Here is a 17,526-nt window from a genome sequence, read left to right on the forward strand (position 1 = left end):
TCTATATATATCCATACATACATACATCCTTGGGGTCAAAATCTATACTTCCAGAGTATTCTTGGCTTACTCCGATTCTGCTAGAGGGTACAGTTACACTGAAAATAAGAAAAGTAAAAACATTCTTTTTTTAAATCCACCTCAGGAGCTGTTTGTAGTCAGAGCAATAGTACACACCAGAAAACTGCTTCTGATTGGACCCTTTCCATGTAGGAGGCTACTGGAGAGCTTTACGTTTTTTAGTCTTAAAATAGGAAAAAAAAAAAAAACCTGTTCTAACAATTATACGACAACTTAGCAGTTAATATGATTATACCAAAGTGCTCAGTAAATCAGACAGACCTGATGCTTGCCGTTTTGTGTGGAGCATCCTCTACAGTCTAGGAGGAGAACTGTTGGCCTTCCAAAATCATGTTATGACTTTAATTCTCAAACACACAATAGTTATGGTTCCATTCAGTACACATAAGAGTTTATAGTGAAAACAAGGTGGGTGAATTTATTAAAGTTAAAGAGCTAGAATAGGGTGCTCTGTCCTATTGGTATCCAACCCAGTGGTGTGTCCAAGAGAACCTGTATGGTTCCTTTCTGCTCCTGGCTATTTCATGCCCTTAAGAATGGTGGTTGAGTGAGACCCAGGGGCAGGAAGGAATTACAGAGTAGCCTGCTGTGACAAAGAAAATATCTTGATAATTCTGTGCTTGCATTTCAGAAACCCTAGGCTTCATACATTATTTTTATAATTTTTAATAAACCAAGTATAAGATAAAAAGTAAAAATAATTCAAATGCCAGACCATGACATGCCACCCCACGAGAGCTTCTAATTTTAGTCTCATTCCATTCATATTCTAAGGCATATAAACAAATCACAAATGACATGAACTAGAGAAAATATGGATGTCATTTGCTTTAGGGATATACCAGGGAATCAACAGAACAGTCTTTGTAAAAATACAGAAAAATGTTTTTCATAGTAGCTAATTTTCCTCTTTAGCCATTAAGACACATTTCTGTCTATAATCTTAACAATCATATTTTCACTCTTTACAAAAATCATTGTCCCAGAATAAACATGAATATTTTTCATCACGCTAATTTCTAAATGGCATCTCTAAAAAGGTAGTTATTTCTAACCTCTTGAACATCCTGCACAATTGATTTTAATCACTGGAATGCAGCACTGCTTCGATTGCAATCTGATTTGGTAGTCAATATTCCTTTTCCAGTAAAAAAAGGTTTCATGAGCTGAAACTGGGTTTCTTGTGGCTTCATCGATCAAGAGAACGTTTCTGAGCTGCTTCTGAGCAAACGTTTCTTAGTAAGTTGATAACAGCTCTGGGGTCATCACTCCTCATAATGGCACTGCCAGACACAATCATGTTAGCTCCCGCCTGTAAGAAGTACACAGCTCTGCATTAGCAGGGAAGAAATTGAAACCTAAGTCCTGAACTAGCATTTCCACCCTTGCTTCCATCACCATTTTTCCAGAAGCTGACTGCAGCACTCTTAATTCACTGAGTGAAGAGGGGGAAATGCTTATAAATGAGGCCACACTATCATTTGTAAATAAGTCTACCAGTCACTGGACTGTTTGGTTAACTAGCTCTAAGCTACATATAGTACCTCTGCAACTACTTAGGTAAAGCTTTAAACTCTAGGACTTCAATTCCATTCAGGTCTTTCTTATGCATATCAATGGCCCCAGACACTAAGGAAACATTGTATCTGTTTATTTCTAGAAAGTCTGAAAGGAGACAATGTGAAAAATAGAAGCTATCCATAAAACACCCCCAACATTAATGCTTTGCCATTTTGTGTCAGAAAGAATGTAAAAATATATCTCAATGCATTCTTAGGTTCTACCATGGTTTAGAGTGCTGGGTGACATTTTTAAATGTGGAGGCAAAGAAATGGGAATGATTGTGGTATTACATATATCCTAAAAACTTCAAAGGAGATAACTCCAAATTTATGGCCTGTGATTTGAGCTGAGGGAAACCCAATGTGTTGTGGAAGTCTCCGTTGGAAGCTGGAAAACTACAAGCTGAGGAAAAATTCTCTAACAAGACCCAGTCACCTGATAGCACAGTGTTCCATCAAAAACACTCTTTGCAGGAATCAGAATCTATAGGACTATTGATTAACATGTCTCTTAATTTGAGCAGGAACAGAACAGAAAAGTTTTTTAAAAAGCAATAGTATCTAAATAGTATCTAATAGTATCTAAAGGATGACCTTATCAGTAATCATCTGTCCAGCAGCTTTCAAAAGACTCCTCACTGACAAGCCCTTTTTTTTTTTTAAAAGTTAAGGTATTGCTATGTAGCCTAAACTGGCCTTGAACTTAAAACTCAAATTTCTCCTGTCCCTCAATTATAGACTTTCTTAGTAATTGCTAAGCTTTTCACTGTATAGAAGAATCTGAATAAAATTGAGCCATATGACTTCTGGTCACATGGAAGGGCCACCATCTAATGACACCCAGAAGCAGAACTAAACTAGGGTAGCTCCCAGGCAAAACAGATGAAGCTTGGTAATGGGAACTAGGCCTTGATTTTCAACAGAACTAGATCTTGTCACTTTGTTATAAAACTCAAACAGGTAGCTAATACTTTTAAATTCTAAAGACAGCATGATTAGGCCAGTTAAATTTATCTATTTTTCTTCACTTGAGAAGTTATCTTTTAATAGAACTTAGAGGTTTTGCTAAGGGCAATGTACTCCTTCTAGAGATCAGAATTCACTATTTAACAATTTATTTTAGGAACTCATTTGTTCTTTACTTTCTAACCCTATATGTGAACAAAAAATATTTTCTCAAGAAAAATGGATTTAAGCAATCCTTTGGTGCTAAGCCTGTCCTGAGGTCTCAGTTGTGGGCACTGTCCCAGTCCCAGCTGAGGAGTAGTCTCACCTCCGCGCACTTCTGAACAGTGTCAGGACCTACTCCACCATCGACCTCTATATCCAAAGTTGGAAACTGGGTTCTCAACCAGTGAACCTAGACATACATGAAGAAACAGTGACTCCCACAGTAGACATGCAAGGGAAAGCAAGCACACCAAACACCAGAGCTAACACTAGTAATAAAACAGCTAAGCCCGCCCACCTTGCATACAAACATTACTGGGGATCACTTCAATAGACTGAGCATATTATGTTTGTAAAAGCAGTTTAGCAAATGACATTCAGTTTGTGATAGCTTTACAAAGACTGCAATGAAAACTCTAATGTGACCCAAGATCACAAATATAAATTTAAAACTTTTGCAATATGGTTGAAATATTAATTTATATTTTAAAACCTATCATGCTGTGTTACAGTATCTAAAGGCACCTCTGTCCTCTCACTTCCAAAACAGGACATGTCTCAATGACATATATTACAGATATGTCTACTGAATCGACACTTGTAGCAACAACCTCACCCCAGAATAGAATATTTCTTTTACCTTGGGCATCATATCTTCCATGAATTTCTGCCCTCCAAACCCAGGTTCTACGGTCATTACCAAGGCCATATCTATTTGATTAGCCCACGGGGCCAAATATTCAACTGTAGTTCCTGGTTTGATGGCAAGGCCAACCTGTAACAAACACATGCTAAATCACATTATTTTCCTATTGTATTATAGTGGCCTAGTTAAAAAAAAAATCATCTTACAAAACAATATAAAAATTATCCAGAATATAACAGTTTGTTTTGTTTTTGTTTAACTTAGATTTATTTTTGCTACCTTATTTTTTGTTCTTATTAAAAAATTATTCTTGTTACAATATATTTGATCATGTTCTCAATGCCTTCCAGATCCTCCCCGCCCACCCAGCTTTATCTTTTCCATGTTTCTTTCTTAAAAACCAGCTGCCCATGTCCAGACCTTTATCTCTTTTTTTTCTCCCATCCATCTTACCAGCTCTGACAGGAACTAGTATAAATAAGACTCCTATCATCGACTTACCTTCATCCCATTCTCCCGGATGTCTTTAATCAAAGCCCCTGGATTCTCAGTTGCCTCAAGATGAAAGGTATATTGATTGGCACCTGCCACAGCCATTGGTTTTACCCACTGTTCTGGCCTAGACACCATCATGTGCATATCTAGGAAGAAAAGACGTCTCCTATACATTACTGAGAGGAATATACCCAGCTCACAGGATGAAGTCAGCCTACAGGTTTGTTTATTTTGTCATTATGTATATAAATTATTCTGGCATTACAAAAGTGATCAGTTATACTTTGGTATAGAATTTATCCTAAGGATACAGTTTGGTTATATTCACTTATGAAATATTTTTTCCACAAAAAGCACATTTACTATATGTAAAAAGAAATGAAATCAGAAAACTGTGATCTAAGTCCAAGAAATGCTACTTTCAAAAGTTAAAGAAGTTACACTATCTATCCAGCCTTGTTCTCTTCCAGAGAGCCACCTGGGGTTCTTTCCATGTGTTCTTTCAAGTGACCTATTGATCTATTACAGTAATGGATGCTCTAGGTCCTAGAAATTGAGCTGTCTCTCTACTGCCTTTGGGGTCATTCTTAGTGAGACAGTATGCAAAAGAAGATAAAATATGAGTTAGGTTGAACAGCTAAGGCCAGCACAACTGAGATTGGGCTACATTATGAGGACATGATGTCAAGGAAACCAGCAGGTAGGGAAGACAACAAAGCTCTGCAGGGTGCTGGGATTTATTCTTAGTGAGATGGAGAAAACAAAGGTTTCAGTGAAGTGACAGGGGGTGGGGGTGCAGGAGAAAGTAGGCATAGCCATCTAAAAGGTGAAAGGAAAATGTAGATGCTGCCAAGGATTTGGCCTGAGCAAGAAGAGAGCTGCAGTTCACTGAATGACAGAAAGGAAGCAAGGTGGGAGGGAGGAAAGGAGGGAGGGAGGGAGGGAGGGAGGGAGGGAGGGAGGGAGGGAGGAAGGAAGGGAGGAAGGAAGGAAGGAAGGAAGGAAGGAAGGAAGGAAGGAAGGAAGGAAGGAAGGAAGGAAGGAAGGAAGGGTGGCAGCCAAAAGTTTATGTACTTAAACATAGGCATAGTCGTCGTCGTCATCTTCTTTTCTTCTTCTTCTCTTCTTCTCTTCTTCTTTCTTTCTTCTTCTTCTTCTTCTTCTTCTTCTTCTTCTTCTTCTTCTTCTTCTTCTTCTTCTTCTTCTTCTTCCTTCTTCTTCTTCTTCTTCTTCTTCTTCTTCTTCTTCTTCTTCTTCTTCTTCTTCTTCTTCTTCTTCTTCTTCTTCTTCTTCCTTCTTACTCCTCCTCCTCCTCCTTCTTCTTTTTTTTTTTTTTTGGTTTTTTGGATTTGGTTTTTTTCTGAGACAGGCTTTCTCTTTGTAGCCCTGGCTGTCCTGGAACTCACTCTGTAGACCAGGCTGGCCTCAAACTCAGAAATCCGCCTGCCTCTGCCTCCCAGAGTGCTGGGATTACAGGCGTGCACCACCACCACCTGGCTAGGCATAGTCTTCTTAAAGTTTCTAAAGCTTGTAGAGGAATTTTATTCTAGCAACATGGCTGTTCTGGCAAGGGATTACATCCAAAGATATGATCCCACCAGATTGCAGACATACTCTGGATTACAGTATGATCTGGAAGAAATATAGATGTACTCTTAGGTACATACCTTTAGTATAACAATGAAGGCAAGTTTTAATTGAAGAAAGCAGCCAGGTTGAAAAGTGACATCTAATAGAGGGGTAGACAAAGTGAGAAATCAGAGAAACATTTACTAGAATGAGTCACTGATAGGATACACCCAACACTCATGAGAACAGCAAATAAAGAAAGGCTTCTTAAGAGCTGCAAGAGGAGAAATTGATGGTTTGGTGGGTAGTGTGCATGTATAGCAGTTTTACTTAGACAGTTTACCAAGATGGTAGAGAAAGAACAAGCTAGACACAAGAGAAGACAGAACTAGCCAAAGAATGAGACAGAGATTAGAACATATTGCCAAAATTAGTATGAGGCCAGACAGAGCAATTCAGTCAGAAGCTGAGCAAAGCCATAGTGATTCAGTCAGCTTGAAAGATTAGATTACACAGAGGTTAGAAGCTTCTGGGCTAGGCCTAGGGATAGTTAAAACAGAGAAGGAAACACTCAGGGCTCAGTATGACTTGGCTCTGCTCACGTCATCTGAGGCAATAAAAGCAACATTTACAAAAACAGAATGTATTTCATAAGGTCACTTCAAAGAGTCAAGACCACAAAAACCATCCTGTGATCAATTCACTACAGGGCAGTGTGGAGAGTAATGCCCCCCCCCCCCTTTTTTTGGTGAGAGGAAGTATATATTTAGCATTATTAAGATATATTTTACAAATAAATTCTAACACTTTAGAATGAAACTAATACATTTCTAAACCAACAAAAACATGTTAATAGATAAAAACTTCATGTAAGAGCAGTAGTCCTAGAACAGTGTCTAGCACTCTCTAGTTGATACTGGCTAGATAAAGGCCAGATACAGGCGTTATGTTAGACATTTTAATTAAGACATTTCACAGTACTAATCAGCACACAGACTAGTAAAGAGAGCTTACTGCAGACCTTCTGACAGTTTACTTTGCACAGCTTCAGTTTGGAGGTTTTCTAGTGTCAAGTGTGGTTTAAAATGTTAAACAGAGGCTGGGGTGACGGCTCAGGAGTTAAGAGCCCTGGCTGCTCTTCTAGAATACTGGGCTTCTAATCCCAGCACTTATATGGCCACTTGAAACTGTAACTCCAGTCTCAGAGGATCTCAGAGGATCCCACTTATACCCTCTGCTGGCCCCCAGCATGCAAGTGGTTCATAGACATACCTGTAGGCAAAACACCTGAATAATAACATAAATGTTATTTTTACAAAAATTAAACAAAAAAAGTCCCTGGAATAAACACATTTATAATGCACTCCACACCAGCTTGCTCTTTGAGTCACCCCTCTGACTCGTGTACACTATCTATATACTACAGACACTACATATTACACATTATATACTGCTGCTGGTTCAGCACTTGGCAGCTGGCTGAAGAGATTACATCTAATGTCCTGGTATCATAGTGCTCATGATCAAGTTACCCTATTTCTAGAATAGTAGTATTATTTTGTGTGCATGTATATATGCATGACATGTTTAAGTACAGGTGTGTGTATTCCATGGTATGCATGTGGGGATCAGAGGACAACTGATGGAAGCCTGGATGGGAAAAGGAACACAACTCAGGCTGTTATGCTTACATAACAAATACTTTGACCTCTACTTTTTACTTGCTAACAGGAGCACAGCACGAGGATAATGATGGTGACAATTAGGATAAGTCCTGATGCTTCCTTTAAGTAATAATGCAATACTGCAATCCTTACAATAATGTAGTGAGAAAATTTGACAGAGAATGCATTCAGACCATTATAGTACATTTTCCTGTTCTAGTTTATCACCAGTTGTTACTTACTAATCACTGTGTTTAATTATGTTAGGCTTTGCCGGGCAGTGGTGGCGCACGCCCGTAATCCCAGCACTCTGGGAGGCAGAGGCAGGCAGATTTCTGTGTTCAAGGCCAGCCTGGTCTACAGAGTGAGTTCTAGGACAGCCAGGGCTATATAGAGAAACCCTGTCTCAAAAAAAAAACCAAATCCAAAAAACCTTAAAAAAAAATTATGTTAGACTTTAACACAGATGTGTAAGACAATGGTGCTGTTTCCTGCAGTTGTAAATATTCAGCCAAGATATTCCTTATTTAAAAATAAGTACATCATCTTAATAGCATGCTAATTTACACTGATCTTTAATAAATGATAAAAATCATATGGATACCAAAAAGTTGGTTTGATATCAATTACTTTATGACTTATGATTAGTAAATATGTGGTTTATATGCTTATTTTATATATCTGTATACCTGGAGCTGTAAACTTTACTTTGTATCAGGCATGGTCTTGCATATGGTCCTGTAGCACTCTGGAGGGAGAGTTAGGAGGATCAAGAGTTCAAGGCCAGTTGGAGGTATATAAAACCTTACCTGTCCCTCAAAAACAAACAAATACAAACCCACAAACACCCTGTTCTTTGTGAGTTGTACAGTGTAAGGGAGGTAGTGTCTTTTTAATACAGTGATAAATCACAACTGGTAGTCAACCCTTAATAATAACAAATGAGTTTTTCCAGATTGTAGACCAAACACTCTTGGCACATTTGACATAGGCAAACTCAATATGACAGTTTAGAGGTTAGTCATATTAAATTCACCTTTGACTGACAATGTATGTTTTCAACATACAATGTAGGTACTGTTACCCTGCCCTATAAGGTAAGGAGCATGTCTAGGTGTGGCTGAGCACAGAAGACAGCAGGTTTCTAATAATATTTACAAGCTCTTTGACAACAAGCACAAGGAAATTTGGAAGTGACAGGGTGACTTTATTAGTTAAAAACAAAATCTATGAAAGTTATTTCCTAAAGACAATTTAGCTGTTGTTTTTGTCTTTTACAAGAGAAAACTGGTGTTTGGAAAAGGCAGTTAGTTGAGCTCATGCAAAGGCCCAAGCTGTCTGGTCAGAGGAATGTGTCTACTCCGCAAGTACAGTGGAAGTGTTCTTCCTACTCAGTCCTATGATAATCAATGAGACATTACTCAAAGATGAACTTATTAAAGACAAACTCTACACTGCTTTGTCAGTGACATGTACTGTAGACACAACAGCTGTATCCGTCAGCAAAGAAGCACAGTCTGTCTACCACAGGTGTCCAATACCACTGCACCACTGACTTGATTATGACACCAAAAAACTAACTCATCACTCATCTGCAGAGCCAGTATGGATAGTAACCGATAATGTCTTAGTATGAAAATGCCTTTGACCTCATAAATGAGCTAAAGTGGACTTCCATGGTTCTCAACACTACAGACCACTGCCTTGGATAACAAAGGTTTCTTCTTGTTGCTTTACTTCTTAGGTATCTTTTGTACTCAGAACTAACATTGAAAAAATAGTTCAGAGCTTTCAGAGGCTGCTGATGCAGAGCTGTTAATATAAGACTCTCCAGAGGCCAAGAGAGGAAGATTCCAAGTTCAAAGGAAGCCTGGATACGGAGGAAGTTCTAAGTCAACAGGGGAATTTGGGAAAACCCTGCCTCAAAACTACAAGTACAGCTAGGGAGATGCTGCGAAAGTGCTAGCCATGCAGGCCTGACAGCCTGAGGTGGATCCCCGAACCTACAGGAGAAGTGGATAGAGCAGTGTAGTCCCACTTAGAGAGAGAATACCAAGGATACTCTTGGTCAGCTAGGTGGAGTATACAGTAAGACAGACCCTGCTTCAATAGGGTGGAAAAATGAGAGATAACTCCCAAAAGCTGTTGTGACCTCCCCTATACAAGCACATGTATACCTGCATGCATGCACACAGGGGTACACATAAGCACATACACATTCACCCCCCTACACACACATACATTTTTTTAAAAAATAGTAAAATGCTATGGTTGGAATTGGTATGTGTAAAACCTGAGTTGACCTCCAGTTACATCAACAAAACTCTAGATCCTTATAGGTACTACATACAACTTATGAACTATTTGTTTATTTTTAAAGATTTCACGTTCAAATATGTAAAAATGAATGTCTGTGTGGGTATGTGCACATAAGTACAGATGCTTACAGAGGCCAGAAGAGGGAGTTACAGTGGTTTTGAGCAATTTGATGTGGGTGCTGGGAACCAAACCCTGGTCCTCTGTAAGAGCAGGACATGCTCTTGACTGTGGAATTGCACCTCTAGCCCTGGTGTACTTGTTAAAATGCAGCAATGTGCCAATTATCTAACAACCAAATCAATCTGCTTAGCTATAAAAAACAAAGGGCTCAAACCCCAAATTTAACACAGCATATTTATCTTTACTTTGGAAAATTTTCCTGAACTATTAATTAGCAAATTTATATACACAAACATCATACATACCCACCTAAATCCAAGAAGAAAAAGTGGACTGTATATGGGGCGGGCATTGTGTAATGAAAGACTAATGATAAAAGATATAATAAATACTGAGAAGTGAGACTGTGAGTCAGAATAAAAGAGGTAAGAATAATAAGAAACACATAAGAAAGAGCAGTGCAATGTGGGAACAGAGTGACTTATTTAATCATTTCTCATAGTCATTGTAACATGCAATTTTAAAGTCATGGCACACATTACTAGCATATTCAAGAAGACATTTACTGTGAAAACTCCTTTCCAAAACAATCATGTTTAACAAGATTATATTCAACTACATGAATTTAAAAAGATGAACATGCTAGCAAACACGACGTAATATTTACATTTTTTTTGGTTCTCTCAAAATAGATGAATCTTTTCAGCTTGAATAAGATAAGGGATGGCTATGAATAAGACCAATGCAAAATTGTAAATGTTCTTTATGAGGTGTTTGGTTTTCTTTAGTTCTTATATCTCAACTCTGTGATTCTCAGCTGTGAATTTTGCAGATGACAATAGCATGTTGTATGTCAAAAGGCTGGACGCACTTGTTACATGCTGCACTCAGCATGGACACACTTGCTAGGGCATGCTCTCAGGATGGTCTGCCTTAGTAGGAATGTCCTGTGTCTGCTCTGCAGATAACAGTCAAAAGACACATGTGGCTACTGAGGACTTGTAATGTGACTTTACTTATAATTGTAAGTTACAAACTAAATTTTTATTTTAATTAAAGTAGCTAAATATGGGATTTTAGAGCGACCATACTGAACAGTACAGCTAGAGTCCTTCATAAAATTGCTCTACTGGCAAAAAACTTAAGATTCACTTAGATATACAAGTTACAGAAAAAATTATAAACTAACTTGACTCGGTGCTTAGAAAGGCCCCTCTGAGGAGATGACAACCAATCCTAGGGCTGATGGGAGACAAGTTTTTCCAGGTAGAACTGGTGACAAGGCCCTGGGGAAAGGAAGGTATTGGACTGCTAGGACCAAGCTGATGATGCAGCAGCACAGGACAAATTAGGAAAAGGGTGCAAGATGATCTTGATCAACTAACCCCTCTCCTTTATTTAAGCAACAGAAGCAGTTTTAAACAGTAGAACAACCCACTTACCAAAGAAAGGGTCCTGGCCTAGTTGCTTTCGGAGGCTTTCAACCACAGGGTGACCAAAAGTGATGTTGGGAACAAAATGCCTACAAGACAAAAAAGAAAATCTTACTCCAAAAATATTTCCAATCCCACTTCTGGATTTTCCACTCTGAATTCTGACAAGAGAACAAAGGAAAGTTTGGAATTGTATTTTTCCCAAATAATCCTTAACATTTTTAATATTAGACAAATTAAACGAAAATAATCAGATAAGATCAAGTTTACAATTAATGTGTGCTGTCACATATATCTTCATACAAGTCTAATTCACAACCCATGGCAAGCAGAAACAGAAAGATAACGAAGAACAGTTCAGACTTGCCCAAGGGACACACCGTTAATACAGGATTCTATCACAGGTGTCCTGAATCTTAGCCTCGAATGCACTTCAACAACAGGCCACTAAATTAGTTTATTTAAACCCTTTAAACAATAACCATTAAAAAAAATTGATGTTTATTGGAGCTAGTCATAGTGTATTGAGAGCTTAGTTCACTTTTCTTAGTTCACCTTTCTTTATACCTCAGACTAGTAAAACAGATATGATTTACATCCTCTTTGAAGTACATGGTAACTAACACCCTTCAATCATTTGGTTCATAATCTGTGTAACACAATTCAAATTAAGTCAGCCTGACACCAACCCCAAAGCACTCAACCTTTAAACTCCTTAAATATTAGGTACATACAAATATTCTGAAGTCCAAATAAAACCCCAAATCTGAGACAATTCTGCTCACAAGGATTTTAGATGAGAGAAATTCAATATGCACTCCTTTCAGCCCTTACTAAGCAGCCGATTCAGCTATTCATGAATAGAACTGTGGGATGGAAGAAGACGAAATCCCAAAACAAGTGCATGGACAGGCATGCACACTCAACTGCTACATTAACTGAAAATAAACTACAGTGCTATGGCCCTGAAATGTAGGGTTTGAGAAAAGCTTAACAACAATGCCCACGGAAATGTGAAGAAAGATTAATATAAATATTTTGAGTATTCTGTAGAATTCTGAAATATTAGAAGAGCACAGAACTTATGAAACATTAATATGTGTAGGACCAGAAAAGCCGAAAAGGAAGAGAAGGCAAAAATAAGCAAGTTTAGATCAAAGGGGCAAGGGTGTTGACCAAAACAGGAGTAGGCTCCATCAGATTACGGATGTTCAGTGTTACATGCAGGTGTTCAGAATTTATTGCAAGGTAAATATCAAGTTGGGTATCAGGGCAAGAAGCAAGTAATAAAATACATACAATAAAGCTTGAAGATGGACTGGGCAATAAGTTGCAAGAAGGAGAAGGAAGGCAGGTGTTAATACTAAGAATCGATAAAAATGTCAAAAATAGGCAAAAATAAAAAAATAAAAAAAATAAAAAATAAAAAGAGGGCCTGTCAACAACTGATTAGATGCAACAGGGTGTAAAAGAGAGTCAGCCATGGTTAAGGCTTTTTCTAAATACTTCCCATACATTGAACTTTAAGTATGGCAACCCATGAGACAGGTAGCACCTATATTTTACAGGCAAGGGAACGAAGCCCAGAGTCATACAATCAGTCAGTGCTGGCAGCCGGAGTTAACACAGGCAACGAGGCTACAAAGTTCAGTTCAGCATTCACCTGCCAGGACAGACACTAGAGCAATAGTCCTGGGGAGAGAGAAGGAACTCACAGTCTCCCATAGACCTGAGAGGGCCAGAACAAGTGGGCCATGGCTAAGTTCTCTAACCAACTGATCCTTGGAGGTTCAGTCTCTAGTATTTAGAAGATTATTCCACTGCCTGTCCAAGGGCCATCACTGTCAGGATTCAATCACACAGAAAAAAGGGACTGGTAAGCAGGCAGCAACCCAACAGACTGTTCTACAACTTTACACAAAGTCTTCAATTGAATATACTGTTCTTTTAATTTATTGTGTGAACTTGAAAATTAGTTTGCTCAAATTTAGGTTTCATTTATTATTAAAACAATCATAATGACAAATATTATGGGCTGAGAAGCTGAGCACCTAATAAATGCAAATTTACTTGAGAAATACAAGAATAATATAAAAAACCACCAACCTCCAAGTTACCTGAACTATCCACTCCTGGTGATGAATTCAGTGAACTGGTTCACTAAATTCACCAAGAGATCAATATGCACCAGCACTTTCACAAGAAACTAAAGGCTTGTGGCTAAGCCATAACCAAAGGGCGCAAAAACCTAGGCATGAAATCAGATATTTCGGAATTGCAAGACAACATGAATTATCAAAGGATTTCCAGCCTCTTTATGAGGGCTACTGAGGTTCCAAAAACCTAAGAACATGAATTTTTATCAAATGCCTCAGATTTCTTACCAGACTAGAAAATCGTTAATTAATTTACTCTAAAGCAAAGGAATTCACCAGCAAAGTCGGCTTCATCACTGTTTCACCCTGATACTCCTCACAACCCCCCTTGGAAGGAAAATATAACACAGGGGTCCTCCTTCCCAAAACCAGGGACTTGCTGCGGATAATCCATAGCTGCTGTAATGCAGGAATCTAAGTTTCCTCTTTCAGCAGGTTCCATCAGCATCCCTATACTTTAGTTATAACTGGAAGGCAGTCTACTGCAGACAAATCAACAAACAAAATGTAAGAGGATTAAATGTTAGAGGTACAAAACGCACCAAGACAGGAACCAGAAAATCTTCCCATGGATCAGGAACTGTAGTGTCTTTGGCTGGTGGCAGATGACAGACAACATTAAGAAGCAAAACCGAGTAGGTGAGGCAGGCTACAGCGGATAAGGCCCAGGACACAATGAGAAACTGGCTAAAGATGCTTGCCTTACTCAATTCTAAACAATCAAGGCCTTATCAGAATACAGAACAGAATACCAAATCTTTGATATCACTAACATGGCACACCAGCAAAAGTTAGAGGTTCAGTATTCATGTAAAATCTCTCCAACTTCAAATCCCAACGATTAATTTAGAGGTAGCCATGTGCTCTGCTCCCAGGGTTGGAATCAACAATTCCAGCTGGTATTCCACCATGGTGTGTTTTGTGCTTTTCTCAAAATGTTTTTCCAGAAAATAAACCTGTCCTTCAGATATCTAACAACACGTGTGTCTGGCCACCTAGTGTTTCTCAGCTTAGTTTCTGACTTTCTAGATAAATTCAGTTTTAAACAGAGAAGAAAACTGAGGGATAGAGGGTAAGCTGAGGAGGGAGGGAAATATTTTGAGGCTGGCCCCTTTTGTAGTGGGATCCCGCCGCTCTCTTCTGGAGACACTGCAGTATACCATGCTTTGTCTACTCTGCCAGGGCCATGGGAAAGAGGCTGCACTTCCCCGAACTGGTTTCCTCTTTTGCAAATGAAGAATAAAAACAGCTTTTACTTCAAAGGTTAAAAAAAAAAAAAAGAAACAAACAAACAAAAAAATGAAGGTATAGATTTAAAGGCATAAAATTTTAGGTTTTCCAAGCCAGTGGTAGAATGATTTAAAAAATTTTTATTCTTTTGCCTTATTTACTAAACTTAAGTCTGCCACGGGGAAGGGGGGGGGGGGGGCGTCTGCTGGGGGCGGGGCAAAGGTGACTCTCAGAGAGAAGCTCTCTAGCTCTCTACTATTACTACGCAATGCTTTACTTTTCTCACCAAGGAAAGTCAGGTCCTGCTCTTGGGAAGTTTACAGCACATTAGCAGAAAGAGAGAGACATGGCATTGCACCTTACTCTTCACTGATAACATATTAACCTCAAAGAGTACCAGGACAGCCCACAGAGCCCTGGCCCTACACAAAGAACCAGATAGCTAAGGGATACTGAGAGCTGGAGACACAGTCTCATTCAATACCAAATGGCCAGCTCTAAAAATATGCACACAAGTGGCATTATACAGACTGAGCAGGTCACATTTATGTATTTAGGGATATATGTGTGTATATATATTTTTTACATATGTATGTAATAATTAATTTTTAAAAAGGTCATGGATTTGAAAGAGAACAAGGAGGTATATGGTCGATGGGGTTTGGTGGGAGGAAAGGGAAGGGGAAATGATTTAGTTATATTATATAGAATCTCTAAAAAAAATTAAAGACCTGCCGGGCAGCGGTGGTGCACGCCTGTAATCCCAGCACTTGGGAGGCAGAGGCAGGCGGATTTCTGAGTTCGAGGCCAGCCTGGTCTATAGAGTGAGTCCAGGACAGCCAGGGCTACACAGAGAAACCCTGTCTCGGAAAAAAAAAAAAATTAAAGATGTTTAAAAATAAGGTTAAAAAGCCAGGTATACTGAGGAGGCAGAAGCCTGTGGATCTCTGTAAGTTTGAGGCAAGCCTGGTTTAAAGCATGAATTCCAGGACAGCCAAAGCAATCTCAAAACACCAAAAAATAAATAAAATAAAATAAATAAAAAAGGACAGAATAGAATGTACTGCTAACACCAACATTTCTATTAGCAAAGTTAAAGAAATGGTCTCACAGAATCCATCCATTCTGCATCAAGCAGACTCACACCATTCTCTCAGGCACCAAAATCAAATACCATCTCTGTGGTATATATAATTCTAGTCAGTCTTGGGTTTTCAAGTAAGTGTTAAGAAAAACAAGATTTAACCACAGAGAGCAAAAAGAGATAAAACTGCTATAGAGAAAAAACCAGTGACATTAAAAAGAAATTGGCTTAACTGAGTGTGGAAACCCCTGCGTGTAATCCCAGCCTGGGAATCTGAGGCAAGATTTTGAGTTTGAGGCCACTTAGATTTATATAGACCTTGTCTCAAAAAACAGAAAGAACAGCAACACCACCACCCACCAAGAAAAGAAACTAACGACCTGTTTGTAAATAAAACATGTTTACCATTGTGACTGAGGGCAAACAGCTTTTGCTTATTTGAAATAAATTTATTTTTCTATCTCATTATAATTCTATGAGAACTTCCGGTGGGAAATGCTAGCCAAAAAGCCAAGAAGATTCAAGTTCCAAGCCTGTCACAATCTTCTGTAATCTTGAGCAAGTCTTACAGTCTCTTTTGGGTCTAGGTTTGTTTCCTCACTTCAGAAGCAACTTAGGAAACTTGTACCCTGATTCGGAGCATTATAAGTTATAACTACAGTGCTTAAAGTTACTTACAAACAAACCAAACCAAACCAACCAACCAAACAAACAAACAAACAAAAAAAAAAAAAAAAAAAAAAAAAAACCCTGACCTCCCTGAAGAGCTGGGTGCCTGAAGAGAAAATAAGACAGGAAAATCAGAATTCGAATGGTTATTCGATACAACTAACAACTGCAGAGAATCTGTTACATGCCAGGCACTGGACTTGCTCGTTTCAAGTTCCCAAAGACGCGGAAGCGTTCTATTATCAATACTTCCATTTTCCTCACACTGAACCCGAACCCCAATGAAGGCTGAAGAAGCGGCTTGTCTAAGACAAGTCGGCAAGGGGTCGAACTTGGGAACCCCATCCAAGTGTCAAGCTCAAAACCTTTGCCGAGTCTGCCTCCTAGCTTTGGCAAGAACTAGTTATCTGAGTTTGAGCAAGTCGTGCCTGTCCCGTTGGGCCTCAGTTTCTCTACGAGTTCACGAGAGTAATGTCCTGAACACTGGAGGCGGCTCCTGGGTCCTATCACCACAGGTTACGGGGTGGCGGGGAAGGACCGGGGGGCTGGGCCCCGAAGTCAGCCAGGGCCGGCTCGGTGCCCTCAGCAGCGCGCTTGGCGAGGCAGCCCGTCGCACAGGGACGCCGTGCACCCAACAGGCGCTCGCTGTGGTGCAGCGACGCGACCCGCGCGGCCAGCCCGCCCCGAGCCCCGCGGAGTTACCCGTCCATTACATCCAGGTGCAGGTAGTCGGCCCCCGAGTCCAGCATGCGCAGGCACTCGGCCCCCAGGTTGGCCAGGTCGCTGTTGAGGATGGACGGGCCGATCTTGCAGCCGGACGCCATGGTGCCGGTTCCCTAGAGCGAGTGAGCCCACGAGAGCCCGGGCCAGCCAAGACTTCGTCCCGATTGGGCGCGCCGCACTGGCTCCGCCCCCTCCCACCTCGCACTGTCTTCCGGACTCTGCCGGAAGCAGCTGCCCTGCGGCAAGGAAGTCCCGCCTCCTCCTGGGGGTGGGGCTCTCAGCTGGCTGGCTAGGGGCGGAGCCAGGTTCAGAGCTTCTGCCTTCTGTCTTGGATTTCTCAGGATCTTCTGTCTTCTCAGTATCATGGCTTCTTTTCCTTTTAGAAGAAAAAATAGATTATTGAGTGTAATGAGCTGATAATCTAGACTACCACCTACATGTAGGAATTTGTTTTTAATTTTGTTTCATAATGTATGCCATATATTGTGATCATATTCAACCCCATTACCCTTTCATACTCCCCTGCCACTCCTCCTGACCCTTCCTTCCCAGTTAATTCCTCTCCAACTTAAATAACTTCGCGTGTCTGTAGGTTTTGTGCAGGG

The 17,526-nt window shown here is 39.8% G+C and overlaps 1 protein-coding gene across 2 annotated transcripts; it reads right to left on the reverse strand.

Moving 5' to 3' along the window:
- Nucleotides 1–255: 255 nt before the first annotated feature.
- Rpe (ribulose-5-phosphate-3-epimerase) lies at nucleotides 256–17,093 on the reverse strand. Of its 2 annotated transcripts, none has more exons than XM_052193570.1 (6): nucleotides 16,901–17,093; nucleotides 11,069–11,148; nucleotides 3,961–4,100; nucleotides 3,454–3,588; nucleotides 2,917–3,003; nucleotides 256–1,393 (listed from the first exon to the last, which is right to left on the reverse strand). In XM_052193570.1, the coding sequence occupies exons 1-6, from the start codon at nucleotides 17,020–17,022 to the stop codon at nucleotides 1,271–1,273; spliced, it is 687 nt and encodes a 228-aa protein (XP_052049530.1). In that variant the 5' UTR covers nucleotides 17,023–17,093; the 3' UTR covers nucleotides 256–1,270. The 2 variants fall into 2 exon arrangements, with proteins under 2 accessions (XP_052049530.1, XP_052049531.1); XM_052193571.1 differs by having other exon boundaries at nucleotides 16,912–17,003.
- Between the last annotated feature and the right edge of the window lie 433 nt (nucleotides 17,094–17,526).

Source organism: Apodemus sylvaticus, chromosome 9 (assembly GCF_947179515.1).
Source record: "Apodemus sylvaticus chromosome 9, mApoSyl1.1, whole genome shotgun sequence".
NCBI lineage: Eukaryota > Metazoa > Chordata > Mammalia > Rodentia > Muridae > Apodemus > Apodemus sylvaticus.

Excerpts from the sequence above, each read along its gene's own strand:
- Rpe (XM_052193570.1), bottom strand. The coding sequence starts at position 17,022 with ATGGCGTCCGGCTGCAAGATCGGCCCGTCCATCCTCAACAGCGACCTG. Across the intron at positions 11,149-16,900 it reads CACCTGGATGTAATGGACGG|GCATTTTGTTCCCAACATCA; the intron begins GTAACTCCGCGG and ends TTTGTCTTGTAG. Across the intron at positions 4,101-11,068 it reads AGGCCAGGACCCTTTCTTTG|ATATGCACATGATGGTGTCT; the intron begins GTAAGTGGGTTG and ends TTTTCTTCCTAG.